The sequence below is a fragment of the Acanthopagrus latus genome, chromosome 22 (genome assembly GCF_904848185.1).
Source record: "Acanthopagrus latus isolate v.2019 chromosome 22, fAcaLat1.1, whole genome shotgun sequence".
Lineage (NCBI taxonomy): Eukaryota > Metazoa > Chordata > Actinopteri > Spariformes > Sparidae > Acanthopagrus > Acanthopagrus latus.
The window spans coordinates 20,944,067-20,963,430 of record NC_051060.1 but is presented as its reverse complement, the minus strand read 5'-3'; the positions used below and the strand labels follow the sequence as shown (position 1 = coordinate 20,963,430).

At 41.3% G+C, this 19,364-nt stretch overlaps 2 protein-coding genes across 3 annotated transcripts; both read right to left on the bottom strand.

Annotated features, from left to right (window-relative positions):
* Positions 1–15: 15 nt before the first annotated feature.
* LOC119012251 (vascular endothelial growth factor A-like) lies at positions 16–8,922 on the bottom strand. Its single transcript, XM_037085891.1, has 7 exons — positions 8,714–8,922; positions 5,416–5,449; positions 5,148–5,344; positions 4,973–5,046; positions 4,846–4,875; positions 4,701–4,769; positions 16–719 (listed from the first exon to the last, which is right to left on the bottom strand). Exons 1-7 carry the CDS (start codon positions 8,777–8,779, stop codon positions 683–685), a joined length of 507 nt encoding a protein of 168 aa, XP_036941786.1. The 5' UTR covers positions 8,780–8,922; the 3' UTR covers positions 16–682.
* A 3,475-nt stretch (positions 8,923–12,397) lies between these two features.
* On the bottom strand, positions 12,398–18,636 carry actr10 (actin related protein 10). Of its 2 annotated transcripts, XM_037085622.1 has the most exons (14): positions 18,421–18,636; positions 17,169–17,241; positions 16,997–17,079; positions 16,801–16,909; positions 16,459–16,566; positions 15,972–16,039; positions 15,734–15,813; positions 14,961–14,996; positions 14,467–14,546; positions 14,263–14,336; positions 14,016–14,097; positions 13,440–13,641; positions 13,107–13,316; positions 12,398–12,971 (listed from the first exon to the last, which is right to left on the bottom strand). In XM_037085622.1, exons 1-13 carry the CDS (start codon positions 18,495–18,497, stop codon positions 13,135–13,137), a joined length of 1,254 nt encoding a protein of 417 aa, XP_036941517.1. In that variant the 5' UTR covers positions 18,498–18,636; the 3' UTR covers positions 12,398–12,971; positions 13,107–13,134. The 2 variants fall into 2 exon arrangements, with proteins under 2 accessions (XP_036941517.1, XP_036941516.1); XM_037085621.1 differs by having other exon boundaries at positions 12,398–13,316.
* Positions 18,637–19,364: the final 728 nt, after the last annotated feature.

The window sequence follows — 19,364 nt, the reverse complement described above, 5'->3', positions numbered from 1 at the left end:
TCTGATGGCACTCACAACAAAACCAGAATATGGGGTTTCACCTATGATTATGTTATTCCCTTTAATGACTTGTCTGGACAGGTACATTACATCCAGTTAAAAGAGATACTGCAGGAGAGGAATCTCTGCCATTATTAATCTAACCACACCTCTATCATCTCACATGTCGGTGAAAGGCCGTGAATGTACTACAAACGTGCGGATAACAGTAACCCTTTGTGCTTCGTTTAACAATGCGCTTACTACAGAGCCTTGTGAGATAAAGAGCTGCACAGTTGTCCTCGTACGTACCCCTCCATCTTCATGCAAATGCAGGGCCTGGATTAACACAGAGGTTTTGTTGTAGTTGGGAGTGAATTTTATTTCATGAACTCTTCACAAGTAAATAACACTTGACAGGGAAGTCACACGCTTTATGTGTTTTCAGTCTCTAGATGTGTACCAGCAAGGATTTGGTTTCTTAACGATTCTAATAACTAGAGAAATCTGCAAAAGTCACGGTGAAGATGAAGCCATGGTGGAAAAAGTCTCTGTGATTTGATGATACATCAGAAAAAGAAAAGATGTAGAGTCTGATGGTTGGTGGATGCACTGGATGAGGAAAGATGTCAGGCAGAAGATGAAGGTCGATGATCGATCCACAGGCGAGTCCTCCAAATGACGCTCTGGACAGATGTGTGAATCAGTGAGGATGTATCTTGTTTTGAGGGAACTGGCACCTGAAAAGACAAAAATAAATCGCTGTCCATTTTGTAACCCACATTGCTTGACTTCACCAAATTTCATTTGAATTTCAAATCTGCAGACACAGCTGGAGCAGAGCATTTGATGTTAATTATCGCATATTGATTATACATTATTCATGACTTTCTTTTCCATTTTGCTGGTCTTTTTTCCCTCCATCAGTAGAATTGCGGCTATTAAACCACAGGAAAAACTATATCCAACAGCAAACAAAACAGATTCAGACACCACGTAGGAAGAAATGATTACTGGGTATCATTATTTGAGCTCTGAGTGTGGCATCACACAGAGAGGCTTGTTCAAATGCATAATTGAATTAGATAAAAACATCGGAGGAACAATAAGAAGTACCTGTTACATATTTAACAGCACTTACATAACATCTATTTGCTGAAATCCCATCAAAACATTACAAAATCTTGGTTTCCATCCTGTTTCTAAGCAGAGACATGTTACCTGAAACTGGCATAAGATATGATCTTGAGTCACTCACTACAACCTCTTTTCTAACATTAAGTGGATGATTTTGGGGGCAAATCTTACCCTCTGGTGCTTCCCTCTCTCCCGAGATTTCAAGTAAAAGTTACGAGACCCACTAATATGTGTGAAAACGCAGCCAAATGATGATTTCAACACCTACATGGATGGATTACTGAACAGGCTTACATGGCACAGTCACAGGTCCCTTAAGACTGAGCGTCTGTGTGAAAGACACATTTTCCTCACTGCAGAGTGAAAAGGCAAAAACGTCCATCAGAACCACCGAAGTAAAATCCCAAAACTTCCCTGTCAGGTTGTCACAGCACCGAGGCCACCGTGAAACCATCAAAGTGGATGTTTATTCCCTCTGGGTTTTATGTAGGAAGTTGTACTCCAGCTCAGTTTATGTTCAGTGCTGACATTGTACAATTTGTGACTCCTGAATCTGCTGGAAGAAATTAAAAATTTCTGCAACTGTGTGGTCCCCTGGCCACTAAAGACGGGGCGGAGGGGCCCCCGTTTATAAAGCAGTAGGAGCCGAGACAGGTTATGATGCAGTGTTACGTTTGATCAGACAACAGCCACGACAACATGGCCACACAGGTTCCTGCACAGTTGATATAATAAGTAATTGGGGGGGGACCTGAGGACCACCAGCAAATGCAGCCTACAGTGACCTCAAGTCCAAGAGTCTTTTCTTCTTTTAGCCACACAAGCTGACACAGCGAATGGATTTATTTCCAATTCTTTTAAGGATAAGATGTTCCCTCGGTCTTCTTATCAGAGGAGATGGTGAGAGCCTTTTGTCGCTGCTCTAAACACTTGACCTACCGCTGATCCCCCAACTTCAAATCATCCATTGTTTCTCGTTTCCCAAGAGCGAGAGGTTTATGTGCTTCAGTGACTGAGCCACGGGTCATGCCTCCAATACTGATACTCAGGATCTTTGCTGCAGAAATTATAAGTTCACTGAAAGCAATACTCAGACGCCCATAAGACGTATCACTGCAATTGTTACTGAAGTATGGAAGTCCATTTCCATCAGATAACAGAGTTAAGTTAAATTCATAAAATAAAAAGGTGAATTTATGAGAATTTAAGCCATCATTTAATATAGAAAGTAAAAAAAAATGTTTTAAACTGATTCTGACTCCTAACCAACATAAAAACAAAGTGGAAAAATCACATTTTTGTTAACTCAGATTTTTAATAGTTCCATTCCAATGGACACAGAGTTCGAAGGGGTTAAGATGAAAACCTAGTCTGACAAGTCACAGTTATGAGATAAAAAGTCTTAATGATGAAATAGAAAAGTCCTAATTATGAGTCCAAAAGGGATAATTATGAGATAAATTGTCAAGATTATCAAATAAAAAGATGAATTTATGAGATTAAAAGTCATCATTTGATATAGAAAGTTAAAATCATGGTGCAAAAAGTCTGAATTAAGAGATAAAAAGTAAATAACTAGATTGGAAGTCAAAATTTTAAGAGAGAAAGTCAACTGTATGAAAGACCTTCACACAACTGAGCAGCAGCTCGTTACTCACTGAGGAGATCCCTCCATAGTGTGATCCCAATGTGAGTAGGCCATCTTTATTCTATACATATTAATTTTTATGTATAGAATAAATAGATTTTTAAGTTGAGAGTTGAGATTTCCCCGCTGATTTGCCTCACTCGGACTGCTCTTACTACATTTGCACGTCACAGCCTCGTGGGTTTTGAACACATGATTGCACAAAAAAAAGAAGATTGTGGATTTTGTCTCCCACTGTGTTCTCTGCAAGCACTTTTAAAGAATGGATCTTTTCATGACCAGCGTGGAGAAGAGCAAAGATTACAGTGCTGCAACTGTTTCAGTGCACATATGGGCGTTTGTGTTGTTTTGAGCTCGGCGTCCTAGATCTGCTACAGTGTTATCAGCTGGACAGCGTCTCTGTAGATGAACGCTGACTCCACATCCCCAGCCCCCACACAGGCTTTCTGCTGCAGCCCGTAACCCAAATGATATCACCCTGGTTATTTTCCACAGACATTAGAAAGCTCCCTCTAAAGCCACAAACAGAAGATATCATACAGCTGTTTTCACAGGCCGAGTAGTATTTAATACACGGATGAGTAATCTTCATGTCTGACGAGCGACCCTTTGAACAGAACCACTTGATAACGCTCTACAATTCTGTTTGCTGCTTTCATTTTTAAACCTCATAATGTGTCCCCCCTTCACTATTCATTATTTATTTTGGGCATGTCAACACCTTCACTGTTGGTGATACAATAAGTTCCCTTGCCAAAGCAAAGAGAGAAAGAAAAAGGAGTGAAGCCCACAGACAAACAACATACCAGCCTCGCTGGGATTAATCTCCCGGTCAGATTCAATTTCAAGGCTGGTGTTGAACTCTGAGCTCTGTCGCTGGTGTTGAACTTAGTCTGCAGTCGCACGGTTATCTCCAGTGTTGTTTGCTCAAACTGAGTCAGATGCATAGTGACAAGCTTCAGAGAGCCAGTTAATGCTGGCGCAAGTGACAAACCAATTCCATATATTGGTGTAAACCGGTGGAAGGAGCTCTGGCTGACGCTGGAAGAAACACGACTGGACCGCAGCGCTCGTCATCAAGATTTCTTGCAGTCTGGGTAAAGTCATTGATTAGCCCGCTAAGTTTACTGTGGGTCGTGTATGTCAGAAGACAATGACCTCCAATTTGTCATTATACACTTTATCTAATCAATGATTCTGGGTGATCTGACTTTGCAGAAGCATGTAAAATATAAAATAACGATAAAGCCCTGAATGGACCCTTGAGGAACTCCACAGCTCAAATCATAAATAAAGGAAATGGAGATTGATAAGACGACCAAGAACGCCCGACCGACTGAGCCCGACCAGGGTCTGTTTCAGTTATCACGGGCTCTAAAACCTGACTGCAAACATGAAACCAGTTAACTGGGTTGCATTAACTTTCTCTAGTGCTTTGAACAGAAGAGATCAGTTTGACATGGGTTTATACTCAGATGAGTTTTTTTCAGAACTGGTTGAATATTGCATGTCGGGGATGTTGCCAGAGATCAAACTCCATTAAAGGGCCAGCAGTTTGGGAAAACATCTTTTAAAAACCAGGTTTGGATCGTATCTAAAATATGCATGGTGTCTTTAATGTGTCTTCTCCACTGATCCTCTTTTTTGGGAGGGGAACTCTTGATAAGTGAATCTGGTTATGTTTAGACTAAATGTTGACACTGGCAGTCCTTGGTTGGAACTGAGCAGCCCTGGATCAGGTTGCTACATGTACTTCAGCCCTGCCAAAGAGAAGAGTACCGGAGCAGACAATATATTGTGATACTGTTTAATCTCATCTGTCCTTGGTAGTCTGACAATGTGGAGGAAACGGTGATGAATGTCACCGTAAATGTCCAAACATCGTGGAACTGTGTGTGTGTGTGTGTGTGTCACAGGACAGCAATCAATCTCTTACTTGCTACAGCCTTTCGCCGTCTTCTTGTGTTTCCTCCTCCGAGGTCTGTTTGTGATAGACTCGCCGCTGCTGTGTGGGGAAGAGCAGAGTGCAATGAAGATATTGATGCGTTCTTGTCTGGGAGATAAAATGTTCATCCACTGACCTTTTATTATTTAGGAGATTCTCACGGGCTCTAAGACAGGGAGGGGGGGGGAAAAAAGGACAAACAAACAGGCAGTGAGCTGTCTCTGTTCACATTTAGTTTTTATTTGAGAGAGTCAGTGATTCACCTGCATTCACATGTCTGATGCTCCGCAAACGTGAGCTCCACACGCATGTGTATCAAGGAGTGAATCCTCATCACCTGCGGAGCAAAGCAAAGAGAGAACAAAGTGCATTTCTAACACCTTCCTTTAGTTATTTCGGATCAGGTACATCTGATTAGCACGGCAACACCTGCAACACCTGCAGAGTGATGTTGCGTTCGAGGGTAGGCTGGCAGTCCATGTTCTCGTCCCCGCAGCAACCGGAGCAGCGCCAAAGTGGGACGCACAGAGGCCTGTAGATGTACTCCACTTCTCCAGGGTACTCCTGCCCCACATCCACCAGCTGCTCCATGGGCCGGCACATGCTCTTCTCCAGCACCTCCTGGACCCGCATTACTACAAGACAAGTCGGATCTTACGTCTTTAAACCGGTTCAGTGGGATGTGATCGAGTGTTAAAGCCCTTACTTCTTGTGTGAGCCTCTTCTGGAGGGTGTGAAATCTGCAAAGTACAGTGGGAAAAAAAAATGCATTGATCCACAGTTAATTTTCATTTGATGAAAGTATTCACAGCAATGCTAAACAGACCCAAGCTAGGAAACTGATAGAGGTGAGAGGAGAGCATGATGTTCTGCAGGTGGTCACAGTAATAATGAGTCCATTGAACAGTGGCGGAGCGCCCTCTTGTGGTCAGATGAGAGTCGTGCACACACACAGCGGTCCAGTAAAAACAATGATGCTGCATGAATACCTGAGTTTGCCATTGTGTCACTGTTTGCCGGTCAGCAAAAAAAAAACAGTAACACGAGCCAACCGACAACAAAAATACACTCGATGTCTCAATTTTTCTGACACACCAGAAGGTTTGTTTTAACGAGAAGCGCAACTGGTAAAGTATGCAAAGAATAACAGCGAAGAATAGCTGCCCCCCTTTCCTCATGGGAGGTTTTTACACACAATAAACACAGTTCAAACAAAGGCAGTACTCAACAGCATCGTGACACAGCATGAATTTCTGTGAGGTTCTCACAACCCTGGCCTTCCAAACTCACAATTGCTACGTTCCCGATCTCCGAACACCAAATTGAGCAGAAACACAAGTGCAGAGTTGATCTTGGCTCCCTGCTTTCTTTTGAATATCAACAATCTCCTTTTCTGACTCCTCACCTCTCTGCTGCTCCCCCACCACCCCCGCCCCCTCGCTCTGCGAACACTGATGGGAAAACTGTCTTCTAAATGTCAGATGCAGTTTTATTGGGGGATTTTTTACATCTGCTATGAGCTATGTGAGTTTGTACCTCATCCAGCAACAGAACCAGATGCATCACAACAGCTGTAATTAAACCGTACAGCGTTGTGATGGGGTGGCCTGATGTTGGACGTGATAACATCTAAATCTGTTGCTTTACAACAAAAGGAACACTATGAAATAAAGCATTAAACATGAAAAAACTGTGTTTCTTTTCTTGTCTCCTCTCTCATTTTTCCTTTTCACCCCTCTAATTTTAGAACTTGAAGGTCCACTTTGAAAGAAAAGTTGATTTTTGAGTCTAACTCGCAACTCATCATTGTCAGGTCGGGTTGGTCGGCCATCCCAAAACCGCAAAAGTGGACCTTTAAAAAAAGCCTCCAGGCAAATGCACACCGGTTATTATGATGCTGAAAAAACTCCCAAACTTTTCCACACCCTTCCTCCATATATTTCTAAGTATGGTTTTTAAATGTCACTGTTGTCTTTTGGTTCATACTTGACAAATAAAGACGGTAGGTCTGCTGACTTAACAGCACTCGAAGCCACTAAAGTCTCATCGGACCTGATGGGAGTCTCGTAAATCAAAGTGTCCTTCTGGGTCCCAGATTGGATCATCTACTCAAATTTGGGGACATTTGCTAACCTGCATTCTGGACCAAAAGAAATAGATTTGTACCAGTTTTTAATGGACGGACATCTTCAACAAATTCTAGATACACTATTCCTGATTCTGGAGGCTAAAAAAGCACCAGTCTTTAAAGTACAAGTTGCAACATTGCCGTTCATTATCTGTCACTGTGTTGCTTCCACAGTGTTACCAGTGGAAGGAGAAGTACTCAGATCTTCCACTTAAATAGGCCATAGACAGGTTTTTTACCTCAACGTTTCATTAAATGTCAGATGCTGATTGCACAGTGTAATGCTGTGTAGAGTAATGACATCCTCTGAGTTCAGATTAGTTCCTTATAAACCTCGTCTTCCCTCCCCGTTCTGTCTGCTCTCACATCTCCATTAAAGACTAAGTGAATGAATACACTCACATCAAGTCCTGTGCTGTTGGTTGTTGCTTCTCTAAAGGAAAACACAAACGATACGGTCGCCTTTGCAACAGTGGCGCCAAAAATAACACGACTTCGCAACGCCAGCGAGCGGGAAGTTGTCTGTTTCCACTTTGAGCAAAAGCTCTAACACCACGATGAAGAAATACAGCTAAAAGTGAGAGTCCTGCATTCAAAATGTGCTTTTAATTTTCAATTTACTTGTTAAAAGTAAAAGTTAGCGGGTCATTATTCAGAATACAAGATACATATTGTGTAATTGGATTATAATGATCATTTTAATGATTCATAAAATGCTTGTTAGCTTGTCAGTGAACACCAGATCAATAAAGTTTGACATTCGCATAATTAAAAATGCATCTTAATTGTACTTGATATTCATGTTTTACAATATTAATCTGAATCGGCAAAGAAACTAATGTCACTGAAACTCATACTCAGGTAAATTAATTTAAAGGGCCAGTTTGTAGTTTGGAGAAGAAATTCAAACTCTGAATTTTAATATTTACAATATTAATGACGTAATAATACAAACTCAGACATATTTACATTTTATATAAGTGAATAAACAAACTCTTCTCAGAGGAAAATAAGGCCCAGGAACACTGTTTGAAGCTAGAAGGGTGGCAGGGTCCACCACATATAAACAAAGTAAAACACTTTGAAATATTGTCGTCCTTTAAAGGTAATTTTGTTTTTTAAGTTGTGAAAAGAAAGAGAGTTTCTTTAATTAGTTAATCAGCCAAAGAAGATATTTCTCTTCTGATTAAAAGTTCATGCCCAAAACTACATACTGCACCTTTAAGTACAGTATTAAAAGTACTTGGTTACTTTACAAAACTGTGTAAAACACGAGACATGAATGCACTTCATCATTTTCTGAGGTGACTTTAACTCATCTCACGTCTCGTCCCACGTGATGAGATTTTTGGTTTGGACTTCATATTAAAAAAACATCAGATCTGTCGGTCCTGAGGACGGATGATGTCACACCAAGAAGAAACCAGAGGGAGATGAGGAGGGTCACATCCTCTTCACACACACAGGAGCACCAACCTGGAGCTGTCAGTCAGCCAGCTGTCTATAAATCAGGCTGCTGGTACATCTTCAGTTCACAGCTCTCTATCTGTCTGAACGCCCTGAATACATGATGGTATAATGATGGTGGAGCTCAACTGGTCAAAATACAGATAGTGTGCTAAAAGAGTGTGGAGCAGATGTGTGTAATTGAGCCCTGCTGGCTGTGAAAAGACAGTCTTCTCCTAAAAAGGAAAATCTTAGTGCTGTCTTCTAAATAGAATTTCAAAATAAAGGTCGTTTTGATAAATGATAAGTTGAAATACGTCGCTAATAAATAGCAGAAACTAATAACATAAATCAAATTTAACTGGAAAAAAAGGCACTTTGCCGGCAGTAACATTAGAAAAACGTCGTGTTTTGAAAAGTGTTGAATTACCTGCGCAGGTACGAGTTGCAGCAGAAGAGCCAATAAGAGGTGCGAGGCTCCGATAAAAGTCTGCATGATGCCGAAGAGAAGTTTCCCCCTCTCCTCTCCTCTCCTCTCTTCTTCTTCTTCTTCTTCTCTCCTCAGTGAGAAGTGAGACAGTCCTCGAGCTGCCGACCTGGCCAGCTGTGATCGCGCGAGCTGGGTATGAAGAGCGCGCGCCAAATACAGCTGAGACTTGATGATCAATGGAGAAACCATGACGACTTGATGACGTAAGCTCACACAGTCCCTCTGTTTGTCTTTAACATTCACACACAAGTAGATTTATGCAAACAACATATTTAAACGCATTTATAAAATGTTTGAAGCACCAGATCAATAAAGTTTTACATACAAATAATAACATTTTTAAAAACATCCTAATTTATTTGTTATTCATGTTTTTACGATATTAATGTGTACTACTGGTGTTTCCTCTGACATGAAGTGGAGCAGAGGGTAAAAGCAGCAAGAACTGAAAGTCATTTTAATTTAGGGGCAGTTTGTAGTTTTTGGAGAAGAAATTTCAAACTAGGGATGATAAAGTTCCCGGGACATGGTGGCAAGGTGGCAGGGTCCGCCGAATATAAACAAAGTAAAACAGTATGAAATTGAAACTTGAAAACTAATTTGATTAAATCAAAATAAAATGTTTTTAATGATGATGCAACACTTAGTCCACGGTGTGAGCGGCTCCTTGCATCACAGCTGCTCCGGGTCCACTCCTGGATCCGGTTCCAAGTTCAAGCAGTTTGGCTCGTCCGTGGTTGTTTGTGCACTCGGGCCCTCGGAGAGTTGCCTGTCTGGTCTTGGCACAGACCTCAGATCTGAGGTTATCAACACCGATCCCGCGAGAATGTCTCTGATGTTCCCCTCCTTCATTCCTGCTCCTGGCATGCTGATGCACAGTCAGGTGTTTACCACGGACGACCATATCTGTTATCATCAGGACACCTTCTGCCTGGACTTCTGTAAACAACTGCTGGATAAATTCAGCCGTCCTGTTACACAATAGCTGTTTGGCTTTCTTGTAGTTTTGTACTAATACGCCGCCACAGAATCCTAATTATGTTTACATCCCAGAACGGCTTGCAGGTGCAGCAGAACCAGCCACAATACGTTGTTTGCTTGTTCTGCAGGGCGTGAATGACAAGCACCGAGGCGATCTGACATTTATTATGAGGGCTCAGATGTGTTTTTCACAGCCAGTGTGATTTATGGGATAATTGGGCTGGTGTGTGTGTGTGTGTGTGTGTTGAAAAACGGCCTCTACGGAGGAGATAACCAAGATGGATGATCTTTCTCCTCTCACCACATTTGCAGGCTGTGATGGTGGAGCAGCCCGGTGCTCATGTCACCTTGTACATCAACTCAGGTGTGGGCTCGAGTCACAACTCTAAGCTGTGAAGTCACACGTCACCCCAAATGTCTCCAATTATGTTCAAACACAGAGAGATACAGAGGTTTACGCAACGTAACTGTAGCTTATTAAGTCACTTGTCGCTGTAACGTCTCTGAAAACAGATGATACGTCAGCGGGTGGATCGTGATTATTCCTTGTTCATGGACTCCCATGATCCCACTCTACTTACGTCTTTTGTTTGATTTTGATTGAGAGACCCCTAACGGCAGAAATCACATACTGTGCATTAACACCATCGATCTGTGACTAAAAAATACTTTGACTGGTAAACTCTTACATATTGCACCTTTTTTTCCCCAGTGTCCGATAACAGAAAAAGACAAACGCTGCGTGCTCAGCCACTCCCGAACCTATCAAACATCTTCTCATCGAGCCGGTATTAATAATCAAAAGTCATAATTTATCAGTAACAGTGAACACTTGGACAGATTTGGGCGTGTGAACTGTGTCTCAGCTCCCCGGCCTCTCGATGAATGGTGCGCCATCGCTCCTTGGAGGCAAGGCTCACCCACTTTCCGGGGGCTTCCCCTCTCGCGCAGACTCCCAGTAGGATAGCCAGAGGTCAGACGGACAGCTGCTGCTTCCTGTCTCTGGGAACCACACCGATGCTCCAGTCCCAGTCCCCATCGAGGGAGGATGAGGTTTCCCCCACAGCTGGAGCAGAGGCAGCAGGTGGGACAATACAGCTCTATATCTTCTGTTGCGGGGCGAGGCTGCGGCTTTCTCGAGTTATATGTCCAGAAAAGGATCATCTGAGGACGAAAAACTGGCCTGAATCCACAGGTAGAAGGGCCTGCAAACTCTAAAATATCAACTTACGTATGAGTAACAAAGCTTATTTTCTTCAGAATTCCTCTGGTGTTGAAAGAGACTCAACACACACCTTTATTATTTTACCCTACATCGAAAGATGAAACAGATGAAACTGAAACGCAGACAGATTTTGGCCTGGAAGCCGCAATTATTCACCTAAAAACGAGACAGACGACTGGACGCACACCTCCAGCTTCATCTCCAGGTTCTCCTCCGCTCTCAATCTGTGCCTATTTTTACTTCTGTGTCTAAAAACCAAACTCCATCTGATTTCCCACACTTATTTTTTGCAGCAGCAGCGGCAGGTGCATTGTGGGTAACGCTGCCGGTTCCCAAGCCCACAGTAGCTGAGCCATGAATGTGACCCAAAAGGCCAAACAGATGCAACTCCATGTAGAGACACACACATTAACAGTGTGTTGGGGGTTACTTATATAAGTTGGCTGAACAAACGGTGCACAAAATCAGCAGCTGATGAGTTCAGAACATGAGAAACGCGTTTGGTTTTTGTTCTCTTTGCACGAGTTGATCCACTGACGGTGGCTGTAAGTTCAGGTGTAGTCGGTGTAAACGAGTGAACACGGCGTTCTGTTGGTTTGAAGGTGAGATGTATTCATTTCACTGTGTTATTTGTATTTAGAGCTGGGGGGGGGACACACACGCTGCTGGCAACCATCCCGGTTTTCTTTCCCTGAAATGTTTTTATATTCAGAATAAAAAAGGGAGGCCTGGTAAAACACTTGACTGTGAAGATTTATAGTCGGACGAAGACCCGTGGTACAACTCTGGGATAAACGGTACAGTGCTATCTTTAAGAGCCGGAGTGGTTATGTGATTAATCAATCCAAAGAAAAATTAATCGCCACCTGTCCTGGTAATCAATTAATCATTTCAGCTAAATATTGGCCGGTTCCAGTTCCTTAAACGTGACGATTTGCTGCTTTTTCTTTGTCATATTTAATGCTAAATGAAGAGTTGTTTAGTTTTGGACAAAAGAAGCAATCTGACATTTTACAGACTAAATATTAAATTGATGAATCATGAAAATAATGTGCAGATGATTTGATAATGAAAACAGTCTGCAGCCCTGTACGTGTCTTGACCTTAAACGTATTTGAAAATGAGTAAGAGTGAGTTCAGTGTTTTTACAGTTCATTACTGGATGATTTGTGTCAGTTAAGTGTGGTGCAAGGTCACAAATGAGTCAGAGTTACGAAACAAAAGTGTAGTTCATAGTTTAAGCTGGTGTCTAAACACATCTCCTTACAATATCTGTGCGTTTGAATGCAAGCTGTGCCAAGATGTCTTATTTAATGTAATGTTGCATTCTGTTCACACAGTAATTAAATTAACCTTCTTTCTCTCTTTTATTCTTTTTTTTAATATATGCCAGTGTTGGATAAGACAGAAACAGTACATCTGATTGACTTCTGAATATTTATTGGTTGTTATAATTGAATTTTATGGTTACAGAACACAATGATATTGTGTGGAAGATGTTTTGAAGTCTGTATACAGCAACAGTAACTATGATCGACTGTGTGGATGTACATAGAAAAAAAAACGGTGAATTAGTGGAAATGTACATGTATTCAGGGCCCTTCATTAAGTCACAAACAATAAATAAATTAAACGTCTTCCTCTTTTAAAACCCAAGGAGACGTTATGGTTTGAATCCATATGGTGGGATTGCCACACTTTATGTTACATCACTGGAAAAAAAGTTTGTTTTCTCCAAGACGTTGAGCAACATTTTCTGTTATTCCTGATAAATGGATGACTAAAGATCAACTGGATATCTGTCAGAAACTTTTCTGCTGATGTGTTTTTCCGTGTCAACAAAATCAGGAACAAAATAAAACGGTTGAGTCGGTTCAGTGAGACGTCTCGCGGGACAGAAGACATGGACAGGAACTATTTGAACAGTTATTCTCGTAGAATATCAACGTGACCACCTGATGTCTGTTCTGGTCCGGCCGGAAACCTGCTGACCTGATCATCGGACAGTGTGCAACAAAAACACGAGTGTGACTAGTTAACATTACAAACACCTGACGCTGTCTGTACTTCACACATTCACAAGATGTTAGAGTTGAGATTACTGAACTGTTCTATCAGGTTAAGTACATTGTTTGAATGATGTTACAGCGCTCTTCTACTTCTCTGTGGAGAAGGCTCTCTTCATGAGGGGAGGAGGGGTCTTTCCTGCTTCGTAAAGAGATTCAGGCGGAGGGGAGCTCAAGCAGCACCAGTCTGGGATGCGGCCTGTCTGGTTGTAGTAGTCTCGGGACACCGACCTGCTGCCCAGGATGTCCTGCAGCGCCCCGAAGATGGCACCTGTGGAGCAGAGGACGGTATTATTAGAGAGGGCTTTTAAATTCATATGAGAATATTCTTTCAAAACTCTTCTCCTTCAGTTCAGCAGGTAGTTAAATATTTAAACAAAATCTCATCTCTGACCTCCGAGCCAGGCGGTGCAGTTGGGCTTGGCAGGTGGAGCGTGAATTCGCAGGGTCTTGCTGGCCAGCACGCTGCTGTACTTGGGTCTCTCCACCAGGAGGCGTATCTCTGCCAGCAGCCTGTGCAGGAAGCCCGGCAGCATGGCTGTGCCTCCGATCACAACCAGGTTCTCGGATAGCACCTTACGAGCATCGATGGGGCACTGCGGGGAAACACAAATTAAATCACTTAAAATACACTCTGTAGGATAAAAGCGGTCGAGACGGGCGTTACAGCAGCGACTTCTCATGTGTAGAGTCCTAATCATATATCAATATCCTGAGTACTGCACAGGCAGGGGGTTTAAACAAATCGCTGCTACAGTCTGGGGATGTGTAATGTCTACTGCTGCTCTCAGGTACATGCTGCTGTGTGGAGCACAAAACTGGGTTAACTCCATTCCTGTGAAATTACAGGACTCTTGTTTCATGACCAAAAAATACCTTTGATGTACATTTCTACAGCTTTCGTCCAGAGAGTGATTGATCATGAACATAACACCTTGCACACACACAATGAAGAATAACTTTTCTCTACCTTGACCAGAGCATCGAGTATCAGAGAGGCCACACTCTTCTCCTCGTTGTCTTGTTCAAACAGTATCTCCATCACAGAATCCCTGACAAAAACAAGAAGAAACCAAACAGAATATCTCATGAGTAAAGTCAGACAGCAAGCAAGTTAAAGGAAAAATGCACCGTCGCACAGAGAGATTATAAAACAGGCAATTCAATTTAATTTCTGTCATCTGTCAGCTCAGCGAGTGTATTATCTGATGAACTACCTGATCGCTCCTTTGACGTGCAGGATTTTCTCACCATCCAGAGGGTAATCAACATCTGGAGGAGGAGCTGGACGCTGCAAAAACACATTCACAAGGAGGAGAAAGTACAAATAAATCTACAGGAGGGCATCACTTAATGCAAAAAATAGATTTGCAGACAAGGTAATTGGTAAATAACAGTACAAAAACACATGTGACACTTGCCTCAGCTGTACCGTCCAGGTTAAATTTGGCTTCCTGGATCTTGAGGCCTCTCTGCAGGTCACTGACAAAACATGTTCTGACTGGAAAGCCAAAACAAAACCAATAAGCATCAAATACAGACAGTTACATTTGTAACTAGGGGTGAACACTTTCTCCTCGCTGACTGTTGAAATTAATTAGATAAATTAGAATAAAGCTGTCCTTGTATCAACACAAAGGAATGCAGCCTGCAAATGATGGTGACTAAGTAGAAAATATATATAATTAGCATATTATCAGTTCGGCTGCTATTAATAGAGGATGGATGGTGAAGAGGAAGCAGCCACAGACTCACTAGAAGTTAAGTTTTTGGAGTCTTTTGTTTTCTATAAGGAAAGCCGCCTTTGAAGGGAATAAACAATAACGCTGATCCATTATTCTCATGGGAGCCGAGCGAGACGTGCAGATTTAAAAAACAAATATGAAAAACCAGACACAACTCAGTCAAAACCCACCCTTGATATCCTCCACAGTCTCTTCTGGGATGGTCCCTGGAGAAAAGAGGAGATGAAAGAGAGATATTAACGAAGCAGAACCTAATTTATTTCGACTCACTGGTGCATAAATCAGCTATTTCTCTGAACTCATTTCCAAGTTGGATTTATGACGAGGCTGAATCAGCAGTTGGAGAATGTGTGAGCTGACGCTGCAGCAAATGAAGAGTCGAATATGACTGCTTGGTGCTGGAACATTGCAGCAAGAGAAAACTTGCGAGAGAAGAATCTGTCACCACTTTCATACACAAATCCAGTGTGTTCTTCAGATTCTGAGCCGACATTTTTCCTCCCTGAATCCTGCACAGTACAAAGGGTTGATTACAATGACCTCAGCCATTTCTGCGCTTCCTGCAGAAATGCAGTTTCGTTCAACAGTCCAGTCAAGTGAGTGGGCCTGCCTGGTCTTAATTATTAATGCATGTGTGTGTATCTGCGCTCACTCGGCTGCAGCTCAACACGATGACTCAGTCTGGTTTTCTCCATCGAGAAAAAGTGTGGGGAGAAAGTCTAAAATAAGACTGCGTGCATATGTATAATTCACAGATTGAGAACGCTGTTCACTCAGATTGTCTCACAGAAACAAATTCTTCTTCTGAATACTAAATGATGCATAATGGGTCAAAGTCATTGTGTTTTCTGGCTCCCTGCCCTACAAAACAAGTCAGCAGTCTATTTCTGAGTTAATCCATTTATAAAGACAAAGACACACAGCGGTATTGTTCTGTAATTACCAATGGCAGCTGGAACACTCTGGCCAGTGGTGGTGTCTGTGTCCACAGTGCACTGTTCCACAAGAAGTCCGTCTAACTCTCTACAAGAAACAAAAGACAAAGTTTCTGGTAAAAAAAAACAAAAAAAACACACACTTTCAATCAACACAGAGCCAAGCAAGAAAGAGAAGTGTTTCTTTTTACAGTACACCAACGTGCAAAGTCACACCCTCGTCTAACATCTGTTCCAGCTACTTACTTATGGATGGCTTTCCCTCCCAAAGGCAACGCCTCCCAAGCTGGCAGAATAGGAGTGCACTCATAAACCTGATTTCACAGTTAAGGTGGTAACGAATCCCAGTCTCAAAAGTTTTCACACCAAAACCTTTGTTTTGCATTGACACGTTCAGAAATATCAATTATAAAACACATCAGCGGTCTATTAATGGTGGGAGAGCGATTTTGAATATCAGTGATGATGAGAAATGTTCTGCATAACAATGTGCTATAATGTGACTGATTCAATTTTGATGCAGATGAGGCATTTTTCTCCTTTGACTGGGGTTAGCGTTTTTCTCCCTGCTTCAAGATTTTGTGCCAGGCTACATGTGTCTCCACATTATTAACAGAGATGTAACTTATATCAATTGTCTCACTTGATTCCTGGTAAGAAATCAAACAAATCACAAATGTCCTAAAGAGTTTGAGTTTTCCCTTAAAGGTCCATGGTGACAATAAAAGGATACAGGTAGGACCAGAGTCTCTGTGTAGCCACAGTCCATCACCAGGGCGGAGTTGATCCCCAAGGTCATGATGGCCATGAGGTGACTCGGGGCAAACAGCACAGAGGGCACCTAGAAGACACATTCAAAGAACAACACTTAAAACACTCAGTACACATTGTAGCGTACACTCACTATAAAGCTCATAACTTAAGCTGCTGAGTAAATCACATTTTGTCTGTTAGTTTTATGAGCACAGATATAAACTTTTCAAAAACATACATGTGGTCCATATTAACACGTTTTTCAACCATGTTCTGCGGCATCAATAAAACACAGATCTGCTTGTTTGTTTTCTTTCTTTACCTCAAACTGTTTGAAGAAAACCTTGGTGAGCGTCTCCCTGAAGTGAGACGGGCAGAGGATGGACTCGATGATGACCACTCTTCTGTCGCGAGGGTTCACCAGCAGGTGCCTGATTGTGACAAATACGACAAACTTTGATTAGTCAATGCTGGGTCACTACCATTTACAATAAATAATGAATGCTGCAGAGTCTCACCTGAAGTACAGTATATGGATAAACTCTTTGAGGATGACATAAAGCTCTTCTGTGTTGATGTTGTACTGAACCACTTTGGTGGCCTGAAAGAGAGACAGTCCAGAACTCGTTAACATCATCATGTATGTTGCAATTTCCAAACATCCGACGGCAAAGCACAGCAACATCGCACCTGTTGCTGTCCCGGTTTCCGGATCTCGCTCGGAATTATGAACCTGGGCCCCGTTTCCCCTGCAAAGCCGCATCTGCAAGACAAGGAAACTGTCAGCAGAGATCTATAGTGTAAATATTTACGTCACTGTTGAATAATAACTTTTTGAGGTTCCTATACATAACATTAGTGAGCCCTGTTAACTGTGTGCAAACATAACTTACAAACATGGCGATCACATTTTTGTTATTTGAGTAAGAAGGGCTCAAGTGATTTTATTAAAAACCTTTCAGTGAGTTGCATACGAATAAGATCACAGTGCAGCTCTGTGTCAAATATTGTGGGACAGTTACTGTAGACAAAGACATCATTATTAAAACATTCCTCTTGATCTTCATGTGACTGGCCTCAGGCCAGTGTCTTGCCTTGACTGCAGTTTGACTAAAAGTCCAGCAAAATGACAAACTGTGCAGCATTTTAACTATACATAACTATAACTATACAACTATACACTATACTACTACTATAACTAAATTTGTGGAGGTGTGTACAGTATCATTATGGAGATGTGACTTTAAATGCCACACAGCTTTCAGATGACACACTGCTTTAATACAACTATTTAGGTCACACAAACAGCTGTCAACATGGATGTGAATGTCCATCCAACAACAGGCAAAAGACAGTAACCTGCTAACATCTGATGAAATCAAGTGTATATTAATTGTTCAGTATGCCTTTTGCAATTAAATCTTACGTCATGTAATTTCCACCTATATAATAAAACGCTGCTTACTACCTGCAAACTACTTCAAGCCAGATAATTGTGATAAACTTTAGCTAGCTACCTTTAGCTTTAAGTTGCCACATTCATTGAGTAAATATACCCAAATATTAACATATAGCGTGTTCAGAAAAGTTATATTCGTAGTATTTTACAGTGCAGCTTGCTAAGATGTTAATGGCGTTCAGTGCAGTTGTTTTTCTTCCACGTTAATGTTTCTTATTGGATTTGATCTTATCTCTAAATTGGTATTAAGGCTAGCTAAACATGTCAAGTTAGCATTAACTGGGCGGCTTGCTAGCTAACACCGCTACAGCGTTTTTTAATCAGCATACATAAATATGTTTGATGTGTATGTGAGCTGAAAACTATGTATTAGACCTGATGTGCCGGGCGGTTTGTTAAAAAATACAAAATATAACACTCTAAGTTTACGCTAGCATAATGCTAACCCGAATAGCTCTGTGAAAAAAAGGTACGCTAACTCACTTTGTGAACGCTGCTCCTAAGTCAATGACGATCGCAGTCTTCTCTCCTCCACTTCCCAACCCATCAAATAAGGGCATTTTATTAATGTGCTCGCCTTCAGGCACAAATACTGTCAATACTTAGCGCTGACGGTCGCAGATTTGCATCGTATCAAAAGGATGAAGAAGAAATCTGTTGTCTTCCTGTTGGGCTGGGTTGGGTCCTTCAGAAGCGCGATGACGACACGGTGTTGCCTGATCAAAATGTGCTCAAAAAGGAAAAAAAACTAAATAAAACAAAACAAAAAACAGTGACGGAAACTTAAAACCCGGTATATTAAGGATGAATCAATCAAATACAGACTCATAGATAGACTCATGTTTAGAAATAGCCTTCACGATTATTTTAATCAGCTTAAAGTACTTATCTTATTTTGATTATATTATTACAACAAACATACAACTGTGTTTGTGTTGTGTATTGTAGATATTTTTTTGATATATTTTTTGAAAATCCCTGTTGTCTGTGGGGAGAAGGGTTGCAATAAATAAATAAATAAATAAACAAATAAATAAATAAATAGTTGAGTGAATAAAAAAAATGGAATTGTAGAAAATTCGAATTTACAAACTTAATAGCTGAACAGACATAAAACATCAGCACAGAGGCATTATGATATGGTACATTAAAGAAAACAGTTAAGATAAAAAAAATACATAAAAATATACATGTACATAATTATACATATATGATGTATATATATGTAGCACTTTATTAATCTGTAAAAGAACACACAGTGAAAACGTAATAATAATAATAATAATAATAATAATAATAATACACTATACACACTATTTGCCTTTTATTTACAGATATGACCAAGGGGGACAAGTGCACACAATAATTGCACCCATAGCTGTAATACACACATGGTGTGAAGCGTGATTTGCACAGTGTGAATCTGT